The 25,211-nt window shown below is 40.4% G+C and overlaps 4 protein-coding genes across 4 annotated transcripts; all 4 read right to left on the reverse strand.

The window, feature by feature from the left end:
- Positions 1 to 296: 296 nt before the first annotated feature.
- clec11a (C-type lectin domain containing 11A) lies at positions 297 to 5,349 on the reverse strand. Its single transcript, XM_051409786.1, has 5 exons — positions 4,871 to 5,349; positions 2,898 to 3,012; positions 2,687 to 2,794; positions 2,259 to 2,342; positions 297 to 1,914 (listed from the first exon to the last, which is right to left on the reverse strand). The coding sequence occupies exons 1-5, from the start codon at positions 4,961 to 4,963 to the stop codon at positions 1,502 to 1,504; spliced, it is 813 nt and encodes a 270-aa protein (XP_051265746.1). The 5' UTR covers positions 4,964 to 5,349; the 3' UTR covers positions 297 to 1,501.
- Positions 5,350 to 11,858: 6,509 nt separating this feature from the next.
- Positions 11,859 to 17,475, reverse strand: cunh1orf198 (chromosome unknown C1orf198 homolog). The gene is made up of 6 exons (XM_051409777.1): positions 17,125 to 17,475; positions 16,375 to 16,425; positions 15,894 to 16,019; positions 15,483 to 15,650; positions 14,692 to 15,060; positions 11,859 to 13,695 (listed from the first exon to the last, which is right to left on the reverse strand). Exons 1-6 carry the CDS (start codon positions 17,428 to 17,430, stop codon positions 13,639 to 13,641), a joined length of 1,077 nt encoding a protein of 358 aa, XP_051265737.1. The 5' UTR covers positions 17,431 to 17,475; the 3' UTR covers positions 11,859 to 13,638.
- Positions 17,476 to 18,298: 823 nt separating this feature from the next.
- LOC127368701 (gap junction Cx32.2 protein-like) lies at positions 18,299 to 21,643 on the reverse strand. Its single transcript, XM_051409789.1, has 3 exons — positions 21,494 to 21,643; positions 20,455 to 20,588; positions 18,299 to 19,430 (listed from the first exon to the last, which is right to left on the reverse strand). Exons 2-3 carry the CDS (start codon positions 20,581 to 20,583, stop codon positions 18,777 to 18,779), a joined length of 783 nt encoding a protein of 260 aa, XP_051265749.1. The 5' UTR covers positions 20,584 to 20,588; positions 21,494 to 21,643; the 3' UTR covers positions 18,299 to 18,776.
- A 941-nt stretch (positions 21,644 to 22,584) lies between these two features.
- Positions 22,585 to 24,701, reverse strand: gja13.1 (gap junction protein alpha 13.1). The gene is made up of 2 exons (XM_051409785.1): positions 24,581 to 24,701; positions 22,585 to 23,884 (listed from the first exon to the last, which is right to left on the reverse strand). The coding sequence occupies exon 2, from the start codon at positions 23,860 to 23,862 to the stop codon at positions 23,002 to 23,004; it is 861 nt and encodes a 286-aa protein (XP_051265745.1). The 5' UTR covers positions 23,863 to 23,884; positions 24,581 to 24,701; the 3' UTR covers positions 22,585 to 23,001.
- Between the last annotated feature and the right edge of the window lie 510 nt (positions 24,702 to 25,211).

A 25,211-nucleotide genomic window follows, 5' to 3' on the forward strand; every position in this document is an offset into this window, starting at 1 on the left:
TATGTTGTCAGAGTTCTTGTACAGTTGTATGTAGTTTGACAGTATTTATCATTTATCTATAGAAAACAGATTTATAGAAAAATATGTTTCTCAAAGTTTGGGAGTACAACATAACATAATAATCTAAACATTTAAAAAGTTTAAGTTTGAAGTTTTCTTCCACTGTGAAGCTTGGGGTGACCCTTAGTGGTGGTCCGGACCCCCAGGTTGGGAACCGCTGCTGTTACCCAGCCCTGGTAATGAGGCAAATCTCACTTCTTTTTTTTTTTTATCATAAAATGAGTCTGTAAACCGTGTCAACCTTTAGTAAAGATTTATGAAAGAACATTTACATTCAACATTTTATGTACAACTTTCTCATTCAGGACTCAGGATACATTTACATACAGTGATGGATGATGCATCATGTTGGGGGGGGGTTGAAAGGTGATTCAGAAGTGAGACAACATCTCTTAAAAAATGTTCCGGCCACACAAGAATCAGCAGTCTAACCGGGCAATAACACTCGGTACTAGACTTTGTTGAAATATCTTCAAAGATCAGAAATAACAGTGTGTAATTCCTGTTCCTCCAAATACACACTGATTTATATCTTCAAGAGGTTCAGTGTGTGCTGATTCTGGAGAACGTGCCTACAGCTTTTCAGGTTCTCCCCGCCTTTTTTTTGTTGGAAACTTTGAACTAATATTTAGAATAAGAGTCCTGACTGGTTTACATTCATATCACTGCAGCTGCACAAGTAATATAATATTTATAATACTAACATAATCTGATTAAGTCTTATTCAGTACTTTCAGAACTTACCGTAAAACTTCAAGTAACAGCCAGAGCTTTTATTTCTCACTGAGCTCCTTTATCTGCAACAGGCGTCTATGAGGAACAGGCTTTTAATTCTACTAATAATACTATTTAAACCAGTGTGAATATTACTTGTATAAAAATGAATAACAATCATTCTTTTGATACTTTGGTGCTCGTGGTTTCCGTAAAATTAACTGATCGATTGAATTGTGGAGAACTTAACTGATCTAAGACATTAATTATGTCAAAAGTTTAAACATGTATATCTGTGTAGGCGATCTAAGCAGCTTTGTGGGCTTCAAGAGGTTTTAAACATCCAAATAACTTCTATAAAATCCTCTAATTGAGACCTTTTAGGTCAGGCTAGTAAAGGAGACCTGCCTCTGCTTTTAACTGAAGTTTTACGGTAAATAGCGATACATGAATTTGTGCGCAATTTGAGACAAGTTTCACCTTCTAAAACTCTAAAATACCGTTAAATATTTTCATGGCAAATGTTTTTTCTGACGCTGCTCAATCAATGCTACACTAACTGCATATAGAAGTGGACTGGATATTTATATTAAAACACACTATAGAGAATTAAACACTTCCTCACCTTTGAATACAACCAATCCAGGTATATTAAAAATGTCTTTTAAAGGGAAATAAGTTATTTGAAAATAGAATTGAATTGTATTTATAATCATCAATTGGCATTTTAAAGTGCCTCCCTGTCATCAAACTCGCAGAGATAGTTCATGGTCCGATCGCAGTAGTGGTCCCACCAGTCGCCGTCGTCTGACGACATCGCCACACAGTTCTCCCGCCTCCCTCCGTCCGGCTGGCTGGACAGGAAATGTTTGCGCCACTGGAAGTACGAGACCCGCGTCCCGTCGTCGAAGAGGTACATGCCCTCGGATCGCAGGTCGTTGATGCCCAGCCAGACGGGCCAGTTCCCCGGGTTGAAGAAAGCCTTCACGTAGTCTGCGAGGGCCTCCTGCTCCTTGCGGTCACGGGGCATCGCCATGCGGCCGCCGCGCTCCATGCACTTCCTGGACGCTCCGGCGTAGTCCTCGTAGCTATTGTACACGAGATAACATTTGTAGCCCAACCTGCGTCCCTTCTGGCAGCCTGAGAATGAGATAAAAACAGGATAGATGTTTACAAAAAACGGTTAAAAACCTCCCTTAATGCCTTTGTTGGCCACTTGGGGGCAGTGCAACAGGCTGTAAACACAACATTGACATATTATTGCTTTATAAAGTTGCTGAATGTACGCAAACAACTCTTTTTATACAGCAGAGAGTTTATTAGCAGTAATGTGGAGTTGTGTTTGTGTGTCTAATATTCACACCCAACAGCATTTGCAATCCCTCCACACAAATACAGAGCGGAGAAATAATAAATCACCTATTATTACCTACAGTGTTATTTATCTGGATGAATCTATTTCTACAGACGACTCAGCTCTTTACCTTCCAGTCTTCCTGTCTCCTTGCGGTTGTCTTTGCTGTGCTGGTAGACCTCCCGGATGTTGTCCTCCAGCTCCCCGACTTTAGCTGCCATGTTGGGGACAAAAACAAGGAGACAGTCAGTACAGAGCATCGTTCTCTTGACTTTTCTTTCAACTTAAAGAAGTATAGAGGCAAATGAAACTCCTCTATCAAGTTGATTATACGATTGCAGCTTATTATGGGGGATTAAATGATGCAATTTTCATTTATTGTTTTGTATCAATTTTGGCAAAATTTGGAAAACTGAACATATCTCACTGCTGATTTTTCACTTTTAAACAGAGGAAAGAAAGAAATATAGATTATAAAAAATGTATGAATGGGTTTTATGGCAACAAGAAGTCCCCAAAAAAATGGAAATGTGGATGTTATCAGAAGATTTTTGTTACCATCCATCCTGGTCAGACGATCCATCAACTGGCTGACTTTAACATCCAGAGTGTAGTGACCAACATTCAGCTTGTGGATGGCCTGGTCCATACCAGCAAGTCTGGACACTGAGGAATAGAATATAATTATTAGACTAGATTTATGTGAAGATATTTTCCACATAGTGTTTGTCTATTTAAACCTACACTGGATGTGAATATGGAGACTCACAGACATAGTTGTATGAGTTTTCAAAGTCGGACACTGGGCTGGTTGGCTCCGGTTCAGGCTCTGGAAGAATATCAGGAACGTCCCCTCTCGCCTTCTTCACCTCCATCAGGGATGCCTGATGCAGGGAGAGAGAGGGAGAAATCACAATGTCAACGTTTCTCAGATGCTGTTTCCACCACATTTAAGTTCTGTTAGCGTATTTGAGTCCCCACAACCAATCGGAAACCAGCTTCAGACTCTCAAAACAAGCTCATTAGGGTTGTATCCAAAATTAGCTCCATCTGGACCTGGCTCATTTTCAAAATCTCCATTTTCTTACAGTGGAAAGTTCAAAAATGACACTACGTCTGTTTGCCAACAATTTAAGTTTCATCAAAAAAAAGTTGGAGCTCAACTTGTTCCCTTTGGTCACAATTTCCAATTTTCCGACACAACATTTTGATTAATTACTAGAAAACAAATGACATATTTTATTATTTATTTAATCTAATCAAATTTCAGTCAACCAATTAATGATTACTTCATTTAGAAACAAGTGAGGAATGAATCAGGAACAACATGATAATTGCTGAATCATTAATAAGTAAGCGATAATAAGATAATAAAGTAATGATGAACTACTTATTGTAGTAACCCTTTATTTGGGGAGCACAAAAACAGTAACTGATGATCGATTCACAGATATTGATGAAAAATCATTACCTTATGATTAATCAATATAGGATCTGCCGGTTTGTCCTCTAGTAATAGTCATTATCTACGATAGTCGTTGTTTCAGGTTCAGTGTGTCAGGTTTTGCAAGCCACCATAGTTTTTCCTAAACACTTTACAGGCTGTTCTCGTTCCCAGGTCATCGAAGTGCAGACGCCAGAGGTGTTCGGTTAGATGGAATCTGAAACTTCACTGCTAGATGCCATTAAATCCTCCTTTAAATCAGTGGTTCTCAACTTTTTTCCTTGAGGGACACTCCCTTTTTCTATCATTGAGTAGACCTCTGACTATATTTTATGGATATTTCATATGATACTCAATGCATAACAATAACAGCACAGATAAACTGTACAATGAACTCAAACAGTGAACAAGATGAGAGCAGGTCTGGATGAATTTTGAACAGAGATAAATGTTCCTGTTTTTTTTAGGGAGGTTTTCTCTGTCTGTGTTATGATTAACAATCATAGATAAATACTCAGCTTCTATTCTGACAAATTCTGTGATTTCTTGTCCCAGAAACTTTGGTTTTAATCCCTTAAAATCAAGAAGGCCTCACGACCACCTGTGAAGCTTTGGCGACCCCTAGTGGGGGATTTAGGGATGAGTCTTATGGGGTTAAGATTTCCCTCTTTCTTCTCTAACAAGGGTCACAATGTAAATACTTACTGTGTCTTCATCCTCAACAATCTTAATTGTATGCAGTGTTTGCAATCTTGTCTTTACCCTTTAGTGTTTAATCAAATAATCAATTTTAGCTTGAAACTATGTACATTTGATCAGTAACAGCATTATAATCACATGTATCGACATGTTCTGTCAGTGGCTCATGGGCTCACAGAGGGAGTTGGGTGTTTTATTTTGAAGTCTTAGTAGAGGAAAAACCTGCTCCTCTGGATGTATCCTCATTAATAGTCTTACCACGGCACCATTATTATTATTAACATGCCTGGAGTATGACATCCATCCATTACATCACCACTTACAGTAGATCAGCCAGCAAACACCACTCACTTTATACTGTATCTTCCTTAAGCACTTTAACCATCTCTAGCGCAACATTTAGTTAAATCTATCTTAATATTTGTGATCTTTTACTTGATTTAGCTGCACACGAGTTCCTCCTTCACTCACACACACTCAGAGAATTGTGAATGGACGCAGTGTTTTACCCAAACAAACCCAAACATACAACAGTAACAGCAACATCTCCTATAAGCAATGTAAGTTAACACACTGGACACACACATGCAGTTGCTGACCTGTGTTGGAGTAGCGTTGGTCGTCCCTGTAGGAACACTCAGACCCAGAGAACATAAACACAGGAGAGCGAGCGAGGTGGCAGCCGGTCCCATTTTCTGCTCCCTAATAACTTTTACTTCAGCAGCAAAACTCCCTCTGAGTCTCTCTCTCTCTCTCTCTCTCTCTCTCTCTCTCTCTCTCTCTCTCTCTCTCTCTCTCTCTCTCTTCTCCCACTCTCTCTTTCACTCCCGTGCTTCCCTCAGAGATGTGATCCAGGGCTCAGTAAAGCAGGAACATCGACAGGAATCTCCCATTAGAAATGTGAATGAGAGCTGGAGTACATCCCCTCCCCTTTAAAAAAAAAAAAAAGCAGCTGAGATCTCAGGTATTTAAAAACACATCCCAGTTGTCTGCCTGCTGTCTCTCCTCTCCCTCGCTTGTTCAGGACGTCTCGCCTTTCTTGCCAAACAACAGGAAAGCTCTTTGTTTTTGCTCCCACCTCCCATTTCCACTCTTTGTGTGAACTCGGCAGTTTTACATAAGAAGACAACATCACAGGTCTCTCTCCTGTGGAAACCACGTATCTCCAGAATGTCAGCCTTTTCTTCTTCTGCTTAGAAAAACAGGCTCAGCTTTGTGATGATGCATTTTTCAGTTAATCTGATGTTTATCTTAAGACGTAGGAGGGTTTCATCCATCCATAAAGAAACACTTCATCCTTTAGTTCACCAAATTTGGAGATGGATCCTTTTTTTTCATTTGCTTTTTTCAGAACACAGTACAGGAAAGTAAACAAAAAGATAGAACATACAACATAAAACAGTAACAGTAACAGGCAGTTGTACAACATTGTGATGTGCTATGAGGGCAAAGACATACTTAGGATAATAAATAAACCTGACTTAATTCATATTGGGGATACACTGAGGAGGGATGGGGGGGATTAGCCTGGCTCTAATATATTCGATAAATGGTTTCCAAATCCGGTCAAATTTATCAGCGGCACTGTGTATTGTGTGTCTCAGTTTCTCTAACTGGAGATGCTGCACCACCTCCCTCAGCCACTGAATCCAGCTCGGTGGCTGAGGAGACTTCCAATGGAGAAGAATCGGTCTTCGTGCTAACAAAGTAACACATTTTGTCACGTTGAGTTTAACTCCTGTGAGATTCTTGTTGTTCTCTCCTGCTACACCAAAAATGGCTATCATAGGATCTGGCTTAATCACCCTTTTGAAAACATCTGACAGTCTTCCAAAAATTGAGTTCCAATAGGTGGACAGTTTAGGACAATGCCAAAATGAGTGATAAGACCATGCCGAGCACAGACTGAGGTTGTATGGACCCCCTCTAAGGCTTTTCTCCACTGCTCTTCTGCCACAGCCATCCCCAGATCCCCCTCCCATGCAGATCTTAGAGTCTCCAAAGAAGGATTTTGCAGGTTGGACAGGAAATGATAAAGAAAGGATATTGCACCCTGTCGGGAAGGCTCAAAGGAAAACAGGGTTTCCATGGGCAACTCTTCAGGCAGATTAGGAAAAGAGGGAGTATTAGCTGTAATATAACTATGAACCTGGAGGAATCTGAAAAAATGGGATTGTGGTAAATGAAATGTATGCCTCAGTTGTTCAAAGGTAGGAAATATATTATCTATAAAGAGAGCCTTCATGTTGTCCACACCACCCTGCCTCCAAATGCCATAAGAGTCATCCCCGATGGACGGAGAGAAGAGGTGGCTGGGGTGAATAGGAGCAAGTAGAGAACCACTCTGCCAACCATAGTCTTTCCTAATAATGGACCATATTTTCAGAGACTGTGTTACAATGGGATTGTTCCTGACATATTGTAGTGATAGAGGCATTGGAGAAAACAAAAGGGCAGTCAAAGATGTCAGATAGCACGAGTTGTGTTCCATTTGTACCCAAATTGGGTTTTCTGCCTGTTTGTCAAAATGGGACCAAAAGGAGAAAGCATGTAGGTTACACGCCCAGTAGTAAAGCTGAAAATGTGGTAGTCCCATTCCTCTCTTCCTATTCCAAATATGTGAAGAAGGATTTTCGTATTAGTATAGGAATAGTTTGGAATAGGAACAAAAACTTTGGAAGAATATTAATTTTTACTGCATTGATTCTGTCTGCCAAAGAGATAGGGAGATGGGACCACCCCTCAAGTTCACAAACAGTGTGCTCAAATAGTGGTTTAAAATTTGCATTGAACAAGCCGTTAATACCTCTTGTTACTACCACTCCCAAATATTTCACTGAATTTGTTATTTTAAATGGGAAATGTGAGTATGAAAGGCTTTGGGCAGTTTCGTTGATCAGGAACAGTTCACTCTTTGACAAGTTTAACTTATAACCTGAGACCTCACCATACTTCTTCAGAGTAGACATTATGTTGGGGATGGATCCATAGGGATTTGTTACATATAAAAGCAGGTCATCCGCATATAAAGAGACCCTGTTTTCTACCCCTCCTCTATAGATTCCCTCATAGCCCCTGAGGGAGCGTAGAGCAATAGCCAGGGGCTCAATAGCAAGGCCAAATAAGAGTGGGGAAAGAGGGCAGCCCTGCCTTGTCCCCCGTTGCAGGGGGAAATAGGGAGATTTAAAAGAATTGGTCAGTACAGGGGCCAGAGGGGACTGATAAAGCAGCTTAACCCAGGTTATAAAATTATCACCAAGTTCAAACTTTTCAAGAACTGCAAAAAGAAAATCCCACTCAACTTGGTCGAAGGCTTTTTCAGCATCCAAAGACACAAGAACCTCTGCATGCTGAGGAGCCGAACCAGGAGAGTATAAAATGGTGTAGAGGCTACGCAGGTTAGAAAATAAAAAACGTTTTTTAACAAACCCAGTCTGATCCGGTGATGTGATTGATGGGAGAACTTTTTCCAGTCGCATCTTGGCAAACAATTTTGTATCCACGTTTAACAGACTAATTGGTCGATATGAACCCGGTTCTCTAGGGTCTTTACCTTCCTTTAACAAAACTGATGTAGAAGTAAAGTAAAGGCTTCATTGAAAGCATCAAGCAGTACAGGAGAGATTAATGTAGAGAAAGCTTTAAGATCCTTTTTTGGACAGTTTTTATACTCACTGAAGCAGTTTAAACAAAAATCCATAACCTATGTAAGTTTAAGGCTCATAATCATGATATATATCGTTTCCAGGCTTGGAGAGTAATGGATTACATGTAACTGAGTTCATCAGGATACAAACATAGTTTTTTGTTATAAACACACTGAGTTGAGGACATAATCTTGATTTCCATTTTCTTTTCTAATATTACATTGTTCTGTTCTGTCTCATAGAATACACTCACATCAATATTCATTATTTATATTTTGCTCTTGTGTTTATTTGCACATTTGGTGTTAAGGTAATCCAAAAGTAACAGAAAGTAATCAAGTTACTTTAATATTGTGATACTTGGATTAGGTTACTAACTAAATTTTTTAACAGGTAACTATTGATTGTATCGGCTTACATTGTTAAAGTAACTCTCCCAACCCGGATAGTTTCATACAACGGTCTCAACTCAAGATCCACTCACTATGATTCTTCTGAAGCTTTTAATTGTCTTTATTAGCTAATAGAGGTTGCTCAGTTGTCATGGAGATAGATCTGTTGATAAGATAAGATGTTCCTTTATTGATTAAAATTCAAAGCATATATATATAAACTATATAAATAAAGTAGAATATGAAATCTGTCGCTATTATAATTTAATCTATGTCACTTTAAGGACTTATTGTCTGTGTTGAATTAAATGTTAAGCATTAAACTTCGTTCTTAATCTTATATTTTGACTCAACGTACAGCTGTCAAACTCTAGTTTACAAGATCAAGGGTGAACATTCGTGCCTGGTGCACAATTAGTATGTCGTTTCAACCTCTTTAACGTTTATCTCTGGTTTAAATGTTGGTTGGATTCTATTGCAAACAGAAAACACTGCATGCCTGTATAGTACACTGTGGTCATAAACCCACTTTTACACACACACACACACACACACACACACACACATACATGCATATACACACATGCAGCCCTTTTATTAATTTAGCTGAATTTTAGAGCTGCTTGCCAAACTTTTCTAGTGCAATTAAATAAATCAGTGGTCCGAGAGAAATATGAGGTTAGGAATCTGTTCAGGGGAAATGATGACATAAAAAGAAAAGAGAAAGACCTTTGTGTGTGTGTGTGTGTGTGTGCGTGTGTGTGGGTGTAACAGGAGGAGTGCCAGTTAAAATGCCACAAGAATCCAGGAGAGTTTCCAGGGGAAGCGACTGAGGCAGGGTTGGGGAGACTGGGAGGAGCTCCGGCAGCGACTGGGACTGAGAGCGTTCAGAAAAGAGGGACAGATGTGTTTGAGTCTGCTGGACGGCCGCACATATACGCAGCTGTTCCAGCATAACGACGGGGTCCAAGTATCCAAACTTTTTCCAGACTTCGGTTTGGATTCAGACAAGTGGCTGGAACAAATATTTGACCCCTGAAAGAAGCGTTTTGACCTCGGTGGTTTTCGCAGATTTCACACTGTGAACAATAAAAGTGCATTCAAATCAAACTAGGACTGAAAGGATTAGTTAATTAATCGATTAGACGAGCAACAGAAAATTATTTGGAAGCTATTTAAAGTTTTTTAAGCAAAAATACCATAAATTATCAAGTTCTAGCCTTTTTAATGTGACAATTTGCTGCTTTTCTTTGTCTTTTGTGATATTAAATTCAGTATTTGGAGATTTTTAGACTGTTCATCGAACAATCAAACGCATTTAAAGAGGTCCGGTTTAGTTTCTCAAGTTTAATAAACCAAATGATTCATCAAGAGAATAGTTGATAGCCCTAAACCAATTGTTTGTTTAAGCATCACATTTAAAAGCACACACGACTACAACGTATGAAAAGAAACGAACACGGTGCTGCATTTGTGTAATCATTCATATGATAGCACTGAAGAGCAGATTTTTCCTGTACGTTGCTCACTCATTATGGGAGTGGCATCAGAAGAAAAACATGTGGATGACTCAATCAGATTTCCAACTAACCGTTCAGCCTGAGACACTATCAGATCTGGTGTTTCTTGCTTTGTAAAGAGGACCTATGGTTTAGTAATGTCTGAGGAGCAGGGCTGCTTTATTAGCCACGCTAGACATAAGGGAACACGCTGTTACACAAACAGTCCTGTTAACGCTTCAATAGCGTGCAACGATTCTCGTTCACCTGAACATTTGTTGCAAAAAAATAGATGAGAAGTGAACACAAAGCAGCCATTCAGAGTGTGGAGGTGTTGGGCGGTGCTGCAGAAGGAAGGCTGCCGGACCGGACAGAGGGGCCTCAGTTCAGCCACGGATGATGAACACAAACACCGAGTACCTTAACGTACCTTAAAGACCAACACTGATAGACGATATATTCAGATTTAGTCTGTTTGTGGCTGTTTTGTTCTGATCCGTTATCAAAATGTAATGCTTCAGTCTCACTGCAAAACACTGTGATATAGTTCAACCTCAAGGATCTCCACAGATTTGTATCTTTTTTACAGGTTTTGAAGAGTTCTGCTTTAAAAACAGACCTTTGTGGCCCCACGAGGAGCTGTGTGAAGGCTGATAAAGGTGCCTCAAATGATGTCACTTGAGTCAGCATCAGTTAAGGATTAAGAGTACAAGTTTGAAATCTAAAAGAATCTGGGGGTTGTAGAGTTAGCAAGTTGCTTTCTGGGTAATGTAGGCGCCAGGTTCAGACAAGAAAGAAGAACACGTAGAATAAAAAATGTTATAGGAGTGCATTTTTAAAAACACAAGTTCCCATACTGCCTTAAAAAACTTAAAGAATTTGTCTTTTTGTCACGACTTGTTATGATGAAACCAAAAAAGGTAAAAAAAGAATATAGTTTTAGTTTTTTATGTGTCGGCCTATGTCTTGGTCAGGTGCAGTGAGGAAGGTCTAGGAAGCTTTTCGAGGTACTGGTTGGCTGGATGGTGATACCTTTGGATAACGCCAGGCTAGCTGTTTCCTACTGTTTCCAGTCTTTATGCTAAGCTACGCTAATGGGCTGCACAGATACGAGAGTTGTGTCAATCTTCTCTTCTAACTCTCGGCGAGAAATCAAATAAGCATATTTCTCAAAATGTTAAACAAATCCTTTAAATTCCCTGAAATGCTTATTTGATTAAGTTCAATCAACATGTTTTACAGCGCAAAGTTTTATGTATTTTTTGGCATCTAAACTGGAAGTTATGACAATCATGGGACACAAAAACTATGAAGCCCATAGAGATCATAATAAAAACTGTATAACATCAGTCCTAGCAGAGGATTGGTTTTCAATAAAACACAACCCTCCCCTTCATATGTTGGTATAACTCAGGTATCCAGCCTTATGTTCAGCCCTTCTCACACATTACGTATGAAACACAGTAAAGCTCTTCCTTCCTAAAATACACACCGCAGAGAGGCTGCTCTGCTCCCGAGGGAGACAGTGGAACAAGGTCTGGTGATTCTTAACTGGGCCAACGTGTTGTTTAAATGAACAGCGCAAAGTTTCCAATGAGCACCGGACATCCCTTCTCTCCTCTGCTAAATGGCATTTTGGATCTGGTAGAAATTACAGCTGGAGGAACTGTTGTCATGGAGCCGAGAGGGAGGTCAACAAGAATGCAAACAAGCAGGCAAACAATCTTGATGTCGAACATTAAGAAGAAGTTGACCCCTCTGAAGCAAAAGCTTGAAGTCAACAGTTCATATTTTCACAGTTTTTCCTCATAAAATGAAAAATGAAATCTGTCTGTTATGACACTGCTGTCTTTAGTGACCTTCTCTTTCTGGAGAAACTCAGCAGACTGTATTAACATGGCCTAAATATGGAAAATATAATAAGTGGGTGTGATCAAGAACAAAACAGCACAGGAGAAAAGCTGGAACACGAGCACTCGACAGCACAAAAGAAATGAGTTTGGTGTCCTAAAATGTTGTTTTGCACAAAACAGAAAAAAAGACAAGCAAGAGGTTTGACTTTTGTTTATTCACTTCCTTCCAATCTGTGATCTCAAAATGCATGAGTGCAATATACATTTATAGCATAAGATACAATCAGCAGATAAATATAAAATTCAGTAAAATAGTACTCTAGTCGTGTAAACTGGATTTTAAATCTATGACACAAGTGGTACAAATCACTACATGCCAGCCTTTTTTTTTTTTTTTTTACCTAAAACACGTTTGAGTGCGTCTCACTTTCATTATAAATGCACACTAACTTTGCTCAGCACTAGTTTGAGGTCAAAGGTGACAGCTGAGAGGGGTGAGTTGGTGGAGAAGTGAATCCATACAGGACGTCTGTAACAGGTTTTCCGTGACTAAGTCTGAGCACTTCCATGGCCGTTGTTCCCTCCCGTTGTTTTTGTTTGGAATTGGCAGAGAGGACAACAGCCCGGTTTCCACTCTCTATAAAACCACTTTCTAATTCAATGGATGTGTGAAAGCTGGAAAATACATTCTGTGATATTCCTCTAAAGTGATGCAATGGGGGGAAAAGTACACGATAGTCCAGAAATTCCAAAACCAGTAGGAACACTGTCTGTAGTAACTGCACGATGTGGACCGGGTCTGCAGCACTGAGCACTACTGTAGCTCTAAAACTCTTATTCATAGGAATATATATATAGGTCAGTATAAATAAAAGCACATTGGAGAGCAAAATCTTCATAGCAAAAACAAACAAAGAAACAATGGATGAGTGTTTTGCACGGATGAATATTCGACATGCTTATCGTACAAACTATTTCCTCGCTTGCTGGATTAGTGTCTAAAACGTCCACGTGAAGGCAGCCGTTACCGTGCACTCACACTGTAAACAACGCCATCGACAGCTTCCCACCGATATCTGGATAATGTGTAGACCCCCCCCCGCCAGTTACAGTTAGTCATAGCACATAGAAAGATGCATTCAAATGCCTTTAAAATGCTTATTAGCAGACGAAAGGGGTAAAAAAAGACGACAGCTATCCCCGGGGAGCAGACTCAGCCGTGGCTAGGTTTGGTGGTTTGTGCTTCAGTAACTTTAATTTGGTGTTTCCGGACTTCTTCCAGTTCTTACATCACTGTAGGTAAATAGATAGCCATGTTAACGTAACACTGTACCGTTATGGAAGGAAACACCAAAGCAGGAAAAACGACATGTTTTGCCAAAATAAGTCAAAATAAGCCAACAAGTCACTTCAAGTGTCTCATATCTGGATAAAAGTTATATTATATTTATATTATATTATATTTATATTTATTCCTGGACACGTATGTGACTGTTTTTCTAATCAGGGTAAATCTCACAGCTCAGAGGAGCTCTTCTAAACTTCTAAACTTCAGGAGGTTAATTGATATTTGATAGCTAGCTGTTGTGCAAACTCAGAGCCAGAATTATGTAACCGGTTCAACCAAGCTGATCACAGTGTGAATGCACAGTCCGGGAGAGCACACGCACCGTCTGTGACTCTGTTTCTAGAGGGCAGGGGGGTGTCTGGCAAGACATTAAAGACCCTTGTTGGAGAGGAGAGGCAGCTTTTTTTCTAGCGGGGTGGTGGAGGGGAGAGAAACACCAGTGCACAGGCGGTGAGATAATGTCTTAACAAGCCACAGAAGAGAATTACAAGAACATAATGCGGTCGTTTTAAAGACTGGTGTTTGTTAAATCTAGACGTGGATGTCTGTAGTCATGGCAGTGTGGTCCTTTCTTTAGAGTGATGATGAGAATGATTCATTCGGAGCGGAGACCGGCCCCAGCTGTGGTTTACCAGTTGTCTAAGAAGTCAAATCCGGTCTTCAGGATGCTGCTGCTTGTGTTGAACTGAGGGAGAGAGAGAGGGAGAGAGAGAGAGGCTGTTAAACACTTTGGTACATTATGACAACACTATTAGAAATAACTGGTGTTCATTGCTCTTTTAACACTTGTACTCCTCTGCTGTTATTGGACTTCCTACAATGGATTTATTGTATCAGTATTGGCTGTGTTTCTATTTCTTTTATTATACCGTCCTTCTACCTACGGCTCGCTCTGCTGCCATTGAAGGTGATTAAATCTCTCTTTTAGCTGCTCACGTTGTCAACCATCTCTTTTCCCCTCGTGGTTTTGTCTTGTTAGGATGCTTTTACACCTAACCTGCTTTGGTTGGGTCTGTTTAGGCTGCTGTGAAAGCGGTGAATCGTTCTCTGCTGCAGACTAAACAGCCGGACGGACACTGAAAAGGTCGGTTTGGTTCGGCTCCAAACGGACTGCGGTGCGGTTCGTTTGTGGTGAGAAAGCACAGACAGGACCAACCACGGCCCTGTGTGACAGTGCGAGTGTGATTTTAACACTGTGGCAGTGATTCATATAAATTATGCAACAACATTTGGTAACCATGGTACCAGGATCCATCAGAGAGTGAAAGTGAGGTAAAACAGTGGTGTGTTACTCACTAACAGCTGAGTGAAACACATCGTAACCATCACTCATAATATCACAGTGTAAGATGCAGCGTCAACAGCCTGGACACCGTTGTAAATGTGCAACCAATCAGAGCCAGTTGGGGCGGTGCTCGGTGGCGGGCTGGTTGCTTACTTTCTCTTTTTACAGTTTAACAGAACACTAAAATGTGTTTCTGAAAACATCTGAGGTGAGAAACAGGTAACAGGAGCTCAGCAGGATACGTGAGCCAGACTACAGGTGTGAAAGCGACCAACCATTGTTACTGTGGGACTATAAATATACTGGACTCTGGAATCCATCGCTGCTGCCTTTCACAATATCCAAAGCAAATGTTGTACTTGTGGAAACTGTGCTCGTATCAGTTTCAGAACTCACCTGGGCAAAGGTGGGGCTGGAGGAGGAGCCATCCTCCCCCTCTCTCTCTCCCACACTGGCGGGGTGGTTGGAGGGCTTGGACATCATGCCGGAGGAGAAGACTTCATCCACGGTGTTGCCGACCGACGGCAGGGTGCTCTGAGACCGCTCCCAGCCCGCGACCGTCGAGGACACTCTGAGAGGCGGGGCTGGGTTTGGCGAAATGGAGATGGATGCCGGTGTTGCGCTGACAGCGACGGCAATGGGGACGGGGATGGGGACGGGGGGAGGAGGAGCAGGAGGTCTGGGTGCTCGCTGCTTGGTGGACCTGGTATGGGCTGGAGGGTGGGGGTCTACTGCCTCAGGCTCCTTGGAGGGGATAGAAGTCTCCTGTAGGAAAAAAAGATCATGTTTAGTTGCCATTTTCCCCCAGTTTACCCTTAAAATGAAATATTTCAGGATTTTGGACATTACACACAGTGTGTTTGAGATACAAAGAACAAATGTTGATGGTTTAAAGTTGCTCAGATATTGTTCAGGGGTCCAGTCATGTGTAAGAAAGTAAAGAAGGTAGAAGAGCGAAGTAGAACGATCAGAAACAGTCTAGTCATGATCGTTGCTTTCTTTTCTTCTTTTCTTTTTTAATGCAAATTGGCTGCACTCACCATCTGCTTCGGGCTGGATGCTATTCTAGATTACACAGCTCGATAAAACAAGAGCTGGGGCGGGAACTTACTTTCAATCTGTTGTTTGCTTGTGCCAACATGTACGAGCACCCGAACTGAAGACGGCGAAGAGAGAAACACACTTACCTGTCGGAGGTAGGAAGGGAGGGGTTTCTCTCCTTTCTCCAGGGATTTGATCTGGCTGGGGGTTAGGGACTGGAAGTCGGCCTGCTCTCCCTCCAGCCTGGACCTCTCGGCGCTGATCTTCCAGAAAGACGACTCCTCCTCTGGCCTCCGTCCCTCGCTGACAGACACCTTCACAATCACACAATAACACGATTAATCTGAACTGTCCCAAGATTAGGGGCCGTATTCAGAAACTGGAAAACATCTTAAAACCCTTAAAAACGTGAGGTAAGTTTATGGTTATTCAACGGGCGCCGGAGATACGCATCTGTTTATGCATCTAGCAGACTGTTGTTAACCAAACATAAGTTGTTAACCAAACATGAACTCTATTTTAATGTAGTGAAACTGTTCCTTTTCCAGTCCTCATACCTTGGTTCCTGGCGTGCTCTTGCCGAGCTGGTTGGGATGAGGAGCCTTTACAGCCTTCGGGTCTGCCTGCGAGGTCGAGATCTGCTGGTCTGCTGGGCCCGATGTCAAACTGAAATCCAGCTGGCTCTGAAAGATAACAACAATATCCTACAGTTCAGCTGGGCTCAACTCTACATGGGAACTTCAGACAGAAAATAACCAGCTATTAAGATAACGAAGATATAAAACCCAATCTGCTAATTTGTGGTTACAACATTCAAGTCCTGAAATGAGGGAATTGCAGACATTTAGATAAACAAATAAGCATTTCTCTAAATGATGAAACAACAGACATTATATGGATCTTACATGGGAGGATTGATATCTGGACTCATCTCACCAATCGTAATCTTGCAATACATCTTTACACTCTTCATATTGTGCTAAATTTCTTCCCAGAGTCACTCGTGTCAGACTTGAAACCCAACCTGATTATATTTACCTTTGTTTCCCATGAGAAGGGCGCAGAATGCTCATCTTGCCACGTAATATCCTAAACAGAGACACACAGTTAGTTACAGTGACAGTAGTTTAACACACTCAAAGCTTTCCTCAATAGCAAAGTAACCTATATATTTAAAACAGCTGACATTGTTTACATTGTTTGCCATAAAAAAAAAGCAACACCCTGTACTAACAAATATTATTGTTGTGTCTATAAATAGCAGCCTATTATACGTATATTAAATATACTGTGTTGTTTCATTTACAAACCACTAAACATAAACAATATATAAGAGACAATGCCAGGGGCGGATAGATCTACAACTGATGATATAATACTGATTTATTTTGATAGAGGGTTAAAAGGGGAAAAAAAGCCAAAATACATTTTCATATAAAAAAAAGGTAAAATCTGAAACAATATCCTGAGAAATAAAAGCACAAATATCTTTGGAACAAGAACAAGAATAGGGACAATACAAAACTATATTTTTTATATCTTTAGCAAAAATATTTTTGAGGGATAAAAGCAAATAATTGTTTTTAAAAGACCTTTTTTTAACCTAAAACATTAAAAGGTAGCCACTCCGACTATCTACGTATTACGTAACCACTGTACGTAGTGACGTCAACCTACATATTTCAACGGCTACGTGGCTAGTTAGCAACCATGACAACAGAGGCTATCCTGGCCTCTAAAAACACGTAAAAACGCCATTTAACACCCATTAAAATGAACTTTTAGTACCTCTTCCCCGAAGTGAACGATCTTCTGCCCCGTCGGAATGAGCAGTTTAGGGTAACAGACCACTTCTTCGCGGTCCACTCTGTGCATAGCGTATCGGGCTCGGATGTGGGGATCCATCATCCCGTTGTCGATGGCGCTGTCTTGCTCCTGCGGCGTCATCTTGTCCCAGGAGGAGCCGTGCGTGGCTTTGATTTTCTCCCGCTCCTGCATTATCTTCTTCGCCATGGAGTTGATGGAGGAGAAGTATTCGAACTTCTTCTCCTCCATCCTGTGGGCGTCGAGCCCCGCCATGGTTGCGGCGGCCATCTTCAGCTGCTCGCCGCTCCAGCTGTTGTTACTGTGGCGGAAGAGGAGGAAGCCGTTGGGGGTGGAGGAGGAGGCGGGAAGTCAGGGGGGCGGGAAGACGGGCACAGTGACGACCGTTAGATGTGTTAGTGGCGCCATCTTGTGGATTTCAGAGTGTGGCTGCTCCAACTGCAACCACAGTGCCGGACAGTAACCGTTAAACGTTTATATGAGGCAGTAACTGGTTACTAGGGTTGGGAGGAAAATATAATAATTTTATTACATTATAGGGAGTATTTAATAAAGTAATTTATATACTGAGAGTTAGGTTAGGCCTATAGCGAGGAGCAGGCAGTCAAAATCTGTTTGTATGTCGTTGTTTAATTATGTTTTCTGGGAAGGGCTGCGGACAGTTTTATGGATTTTTCCTCAAATAAATGATATAAAGTCCTTTCACCCTGTTTCAGCTCTGTTTTTGGTCCCCTCTGCTGTTTGGTGCTGGGTAGGCCTCGTAAACAGCGGGTTTATTATTAGTGTTTTTATTTGAAAAACTCTTACTAACATCCAAATGTACCTAGAAACATATCAGGGTCTTCAGCTTGCTAGAACTTTCTCTCTCCATCGGCTCTTTCTGCTGTCAGATAGTCACAGTACACAGGATTTACAATGATTTACTAAATACTTTCTGGTAATATTGATCAATATTCTACATTATTGGACTATTTTGTCTTTATTTATTCTCTGATGGGATTATCTGAATATAACCCACTCTACAGATAATCTTTCTGTGTCCACGTCAGGGATTTTTAAATGTTATTTCACTGATACGCAGAAACATAAATCATCATCAACAGTGAAACAAAAGACAAAAACATTTTTAATAAACACATCTTGTACATGTCAATTTATTTTCACAATTGCAAACACAAGACATATATTAAAATACAAAACATGAAAAAAAACATGTAATTATTTAATTATATAAATATTTACAGTTCTAAAAGTCATGGTCTGATTTAAATATTTAACAATATATTATACATATTATATATGAGAAACTGAAAAAACAAAAAACAAAGCAGCTTTTAGCTAAGGCAGCCATAGACACAGTGTTATTGATCCCGAGTACCAATTTGCCATTTGCCAATATTCAAGTTCAAAACACAATAAAACCACAAAAAACTCAAGTTAGCTCCTGAACCATATATTATATTGTTCTTGTGCATTTTAATTCATTATAAAGTTCATTAAAGTCTGCGAATTTGCATAATTTCCAGGATTTTTTTTAGCCTCACATGAATAAATAACTCTTTAAATGTGTGCCTTTATCTCTTCGGCCCCATTAGTCGCTCCTGGAGCTAAACCCTTCAGGCCGTGCTGTGACCGTGGAGGCTAAGCTTCTCGCTCTTCATCAGGCTGCCACCGTTCAAACGCGGGTGAATGGCGATGGCGGCGGACGACACTGCCTTCGACCTTCGCCTGGAAGCGCGGGAACACAGCAGGTGGAAGATCTCCGCCACGTTGAGCAGGAGAGAGACGCAGGACACCACGAGCATGAAGATGATGAAGATGGTCTTCTCCGTGGGCCGAGACATGAAGCACTCCACGGTGAAGGGACAGGGGGCTCGGGAGCAGACGATTCTCGGGTCCATGATGAACCCGTACAGGTAGTACTGCCCCACGATGAACGCCACCTCCAGAAGGATTCGGAAGAAGATGGAGGTCATGTAGGACCCCAGCAGGTTGCCTTTGATCTTGACGTGGCCTTTATCGTCAGAGTACTTGGGAACTTTGGCGAACTCGCCCCCCGAGTGGGCCTGCATGTATTCTCTCATCTTGTTTTCTTTGTGGATGACGTGGAAGACGTGGCCGAGGTAGATCAGCGTCGGCGTCGAGACGAAGATGATCTGGAGGACCCAGAATCGAATGTGCGAGATCGGGAAGGCGTGGTCGTAGCAGACGTTCTTGCAACCGGGTTGTTTGGTGTTACAGACCATATTCGACTGTTCATCGCCCCAAACCTGCAACGTTCAGACGAGGAGGTTAGTTTATATAAACACAGAAGAGGAAAAAATTGTGTTAATATTGGCGAAACGATGAACAAACAGACTACAAAACGGCAATCTGGAGGTAAATTGTTGTAGTTTTTAATAAAGAAACATTAGTTTTAGCAGGATAAGTCAGCAAAGAGAGGGTTATTCTGGGATAGCCTCCAGCCCCCCTGTAAAGCACTGGTTCCCAACTTGGGCGGTCCAAATCTCCACCAGGGGTCACCAAAGCTTCACAGGGCATCCCGAGGCGTTCTTGATATTAAGGGGTTTAGAGGACTTTAAAATAAATATACAGTAGGCCTAAATCTCAGAGTTTCTGCGAAGTAAATAAAAGTGGTTTTTATAATTTTAGATTATTTTGTAAGATTGAAAGATTCTCGCAGTTTAACAACCAAAGAGCTAATAGATCGACGGCCCAGCGTCAGGGAGGAGAAAACACTGAAGTTTATTAAGTCTGTATAATCGTTAAAAGTTTAATAAATACACAATAAAGACAGTTTATTGTAAAAAAAAAAGTTCCCTAAAAATATCTGATGCTCACAGAAAATTCATCCAAATCGCTCGTCTGACACAAACCTCCTGCAGTTATTGTGTCGACTGTTTAAGTTTATCAGTTGTTCTCTATATATAATATGAAATATCCATAAAATATGTCACTCAGTCGGTTTACTCAATGATAGAAAAGGTTGGGAACCAACTGCTTTAAAGGATTTTAAGGACGCAGTGCAGAACATGGATGGACAAACTGATTTAATAATAATTTAAAAATGTTTCAATATAACAAAAATGTTTTACTATTAATACAAATCCTGACAATTTGTTATCAAGCTGAATCTGGTTTTAAAAGCTCCTGTTGCTCAGCTGTGGACCTCCATTATGGCCACCAGGGGGAGTTAATTCACCTGAAAGACTCTAACGTCTCAGGAAAGTAACTCGAGATTCATCAGTTATAGTTAGTGTATAGTTAGTACATAGTATGAACAAAGAAGGAGACCTTATCTGCTCCAGCTCCGAGGACCATGATCCTGAAGATGAACAGCACACTGAGCCAGACCTTCCCGATGACGGAGGAGTGGGACTGGACCTTTTCCAGCAGCTTGGACAGAAAACCCCATTCTCCCATTGTCTCTGATCGGATGGAAACATTAATAAATCAAACATTATTATTAATCGGTGAATGATCTAAAACCTGAGACTTCTTTTGTTCTCCTTTAGTTATTTATAATATTGCTAATAGACAAACCCTGACATTAATACACAGATACTGTTCAGTTAACCAGAAATACAGTATGGAGACAAAACAATGGAAAAACCTATTATTATTTGCGGAATAGTTTCCAAATGTATCAATAGCAACCCTCGTAAACAATAATAAATTGGTATTGAATCTTTAAAAAGTTCAAATTAGTGAAAATGCATGAAAGAAATTCTCATTGTTATATATTTTGTTTTCCATGTTTCACAAAGCAGAAAAGTATTTAGTGTGCTGTGGTTTGTGATTATTGATTGACACTAAAGGTAAAACATTGTCAGCGACAGCAGAAAGTCTGTTTTGGTTCAGAGACACATTGTAAAAACAGTATAGATGTTCAGAACGTAAAGAGGCAGCTATAAAGTCACTTTCACGACAAAGATAAGGATGATAAGAGAGGAATTCATAGAGTGTATCCATAAATATAAATTTTTATATAAGAAAAAAAGCACTTTATGTGTTTGAAATTAACTTTATTTCATGAAAATTAAATTTAAATATAGATTTAAGCATTGACAAGAGTTATGAAGTCCAAGAAAATGTGGAAATATGTAGATAATATTGATCCCAATAGATTATGGACAATGCATCAGTCTGAACTGTCCATCACTGTCTGTAGAGCTTTTACTTATGTATACTTATAATGATAAACATCCATCCTATAACATAACCTATATGGTTGAGATTGTGTGTATCTTATTCCAAAAGTAACACAATGAAATACTTAAATTATCCTTAGTTTAAAATAAATAAAATAAGATAAAATAATCGCAAACCTTACCTTTGAGTTTTAAAAGGCCTCTGTGCAGACAAACAGACAGTCAGTCCCCCGACTGTGGAGCAGAGTGATAGAGAGCCGAGTGCACCGAATCAAACCTGCTACGGTACCTTGAACTTTAGATCAGATCAAATTGTGTAACACAGTGAGCTGTCACGTTGTCATGACATCTGGAAATCTCAAGAGGACAATTTTGGGGCTGAGCACTGACAAGATTGTTCAGGTTAATGATTGGCAGTTGTGCTCCTACAGCAGTTTTATGCCATTGTTAGTTATTATCACTGTGGGATCTTTGTAGTGATGTTGTTTTATAGTTAAACACCAATTAAACAAATCACTAAAACTTCTCCTCCTTTTGGTGTTTTAATGATCTTTATAGAAAGTATTTTGGTGAAAGAGTCGGGGGCTACAGGACACAGTAACCTAAACAATGAATACTACGTGAGAACAACCACGTTCATTTTTTTGTTGAGACTGTGTCAATAGAACGTTTTTTTACTTGCTCAAGCAAAGTCTGAACAAATGGAGCAAATCTAATATTATAAGCTTCACAATGATGCTTTTGTTGGAGGGATTTTGTATTGAATTGAAATATGTTGAGCAGGTCCTCGTGATTTTTATTGTGTAGCCCCTTTTATGGATGTATTTGATTCCCTGAATAAGTCATTTATATTGTTCATCTGATGTAATTGTCCTTATCTAAACTCACTGGAAACAGCGGTGGTGACTAATATCTCAATAACTCATCAACCACTCCCTATTCTGAAGACACAGCAAGCGACGATTAATGGATGAGTCACTCGCTAATTGATAGCAATTAATCATTGTAGTGATTTGTCAGCAGAAAGAGCTTTAGTTTTCTCACTCTTCTGTGATATTTAACTGGTAACTTTGTGGTTTTTGGACTGTGTTTGAGGTCAATATGGGCTCTGGGAAGCTGTGATGGACAATTTCAACTATTACACATGTAATCAGTTGATGTAGAAGCTGACTGGTGGACTAATTGATAATGAAAATAATAATAAAGTGCAGCAGAGGGTAAAAAAGTAAGGTGTTGTGTGAAGTTTAGTCCTGAATATAGTCACGAAACAGTGTTTTTATCCAAATTGAATCATTTATTAAAAACAAATACAGCTTACAAAAATATCTACCACACAGACTCAATCATCGTTATCATCATTCACTGAGTAAATTATTTATAAATCCTAGATAATGAACATGGCAATAAGTTAAAGGACACATTCAATAACTGGGCACAGATAGATTAACAAAAGAACATAAATACTTTATCAATATTGCACACTTTCCATTGTTAGATTTCCAGTTAAAGAATACAAAATAAATGTAAAATTCCCAAAAATGTGGCCCTAAAACCTTTTTATCAGCATGAATATCACTGAAATAAAGTTTCCCTGATGTTCTGTCGTGATTTACACACATATATAGTGAGAACTCTTCTCTTCAGTCTCTTTTATGTATCTGAACGAGGAACCGCGGAGGAGAAAACCTTTTTAATGACCACTCAGTAGTCGTTTCTCCTCTTTGGCCCCGTCCATGCTTCCTCCGATGCTCTGGCTGCTCTCCAGCTCTATGTTCATCTTGTTCTGCTTGAGTGAATCCTCGGCGGTCGGCCACCTGGGAGCCGACAGGCTGGCGGGGTTCTCAGCCGACGTGACCTTGTGGGTGCGAGCCCTGGACCCGCACCTGACCCGGGTACAGAGCAGGTAGAACACCTCGATGAAGTTGAGAAGCAGAGAGACACAGGCCACCACCAACATGAAGATGATGAAGATGGTCTTCTCCGTGGGTCGGGACATGTAGCACTCCACGGTGAAGGGACAGGGCTTCTTGGAGCAGGGGAACATGGGGACCATGACGAAGCCGTACAGGTAGTACTGGCCCACGATGAAGCCGGCCTCAATGAGGATCTTGACCACGAGCTGGGTCAGGTAGCTCCCCAGCAGGTTCCCCTTGATCTTCACCTTTCCCCTTTCGTCCGTGTATTTGGGCACTTTGACCAGCCTGGTCCCACCGGGGCTCAACAGCTGCTCCCTCAGCTTGTTCTCCTTCTGGATGATGTGCATGGCGTGGCCCAGGTAGACCAGCGTCGGAGTGGAGACGAAGATGATCTGGAGGACCCAGAAGCGAATGTGCGAGATGGGGAAGGTCCAATCGTAGCAGACGTTCTCACAACCAGGTTGCTGAGTGTTGCAGGTGAAACCCGACTGCTCGTCTCCCCAGACGCTCTCAGCACCCGCGCCCAAAACCATGATCCTGAACAGGAACAGGACGCTCATCCAGATCTTCCCGATCACTGTGGAGTGCGACTGGACCTTGTCCAGCAAGGTTGACAGAAATCCCCAGTCTCCCATCTTTTCTTGTTCAGTTACTGATCTGTGATAGAAAAAAAAGATAAAAGGAAATGAGTTTATAAGTTGGTTTGCAGCGATCGTTCACCACACCTTACTAACCCAAATATTAACCACGACTCAGTGGTCGATCAATAACGCTGCTGTTGGAAGAAAGACGCTCATTGTTCTTTTTAATTTAGATAAATCACCTTTTCTGTTATTGAACCTGGCTACTTGAGAGGTGAGAGGATCTCCTGAGCCAGTTGCTCAATATTTTCCTTCAATAATCATTCATCAGAATTTTAAAGAGAAAAAAAAAACAGACAAACTTAGTATCTTTACAGTAATTAGACACAGTCGAAGTAATAGGCTGGAATAGAGTAAAACTATGAAAGAAGAGAAATGGGAACATTTAAAAACCACCTGTATAACACAGTGATTATAAATAATAATAATACTAATAATAAAAATATTAAAAGTGTCTTAAAAGTAAAAAAAACATGAAAAGCAATCTGATGCCATCATTAGTTACACATGAGAGAATAAGACAATGTCACTAACATTCAACAGCAGAATAAAAAGACATCAATTTCTTACAAAAAGTGTATATAAAAAGAAAGAAATGACTCTACATTCCCATTACCTACAGTGCTATACAAACTATATTGAACTAAATGTTGGTTAAATTTGCCAAATGATCTGTTCTGTGCGGCAGAGAAGAATAATGGTTGCATCTTACCTGCTGACCCGGTCAGAAAGGACTGCGTCTGTTAGTCTGATAGATCACTAACTTAAAGTTGGACCTTGGAGTTTTTTTTGTGGAGGGACAGATGAGAGATCACGTTACGCAACACACATCTGGCACTGATGTCACGTTGTACCGGTCAGACCGAGGGGAAGGGGACAGGTGTGTAATAATTGACAGCTGTTCAGTATCGCAATCTTTCTCTGTCAAAGGGCCTTGAATGTTTGAATGTAAACAGATAAATAATAATCAAACAAGGATAAATAAAAACTACTGCTCATCTGTAAAATGTGTTTAATGATAAATAGATTTGTAGTTGTAGTCCTATCTGGGCCTAATTTGAATTTGGTGCATCACATTAAAAACATTTCATTGACTTTATTGTGAATTAATAATCAACCACTCTGGCACAAGACACTAGCTTCATATTTACCTTCTAATTAGTGTCAAAAAATGTCATTTCTGACTCATTAGTCTTTTTAAAAGTAATATTATAACTTTACTCATTACTCCCTGCCAACATTACTAGTATATATTACTTTACTTTTACAATTACTCCTAAAAACATTAGTAATTGTGACTGTTTCTCCCCAAAATTCAGACTTATGACGATTAAAATCCACTT

The sequence above is a fragment of the Dicentrarchus labrax genome, unplaced genomic scaffold (assembly GCF_905237075.1).
Source record: "Dicentrarchus labrax unplaced genomic scaffold, dlabrax2021, whole genome shotgun sequence".
Classification (NCBI taxonomy): domain Eukaryota; kingdom Metazoa; phylum Chordata; class Actinopteri; family Moronidae; genus Dicentrarchus; species Dicentrarchus labrax.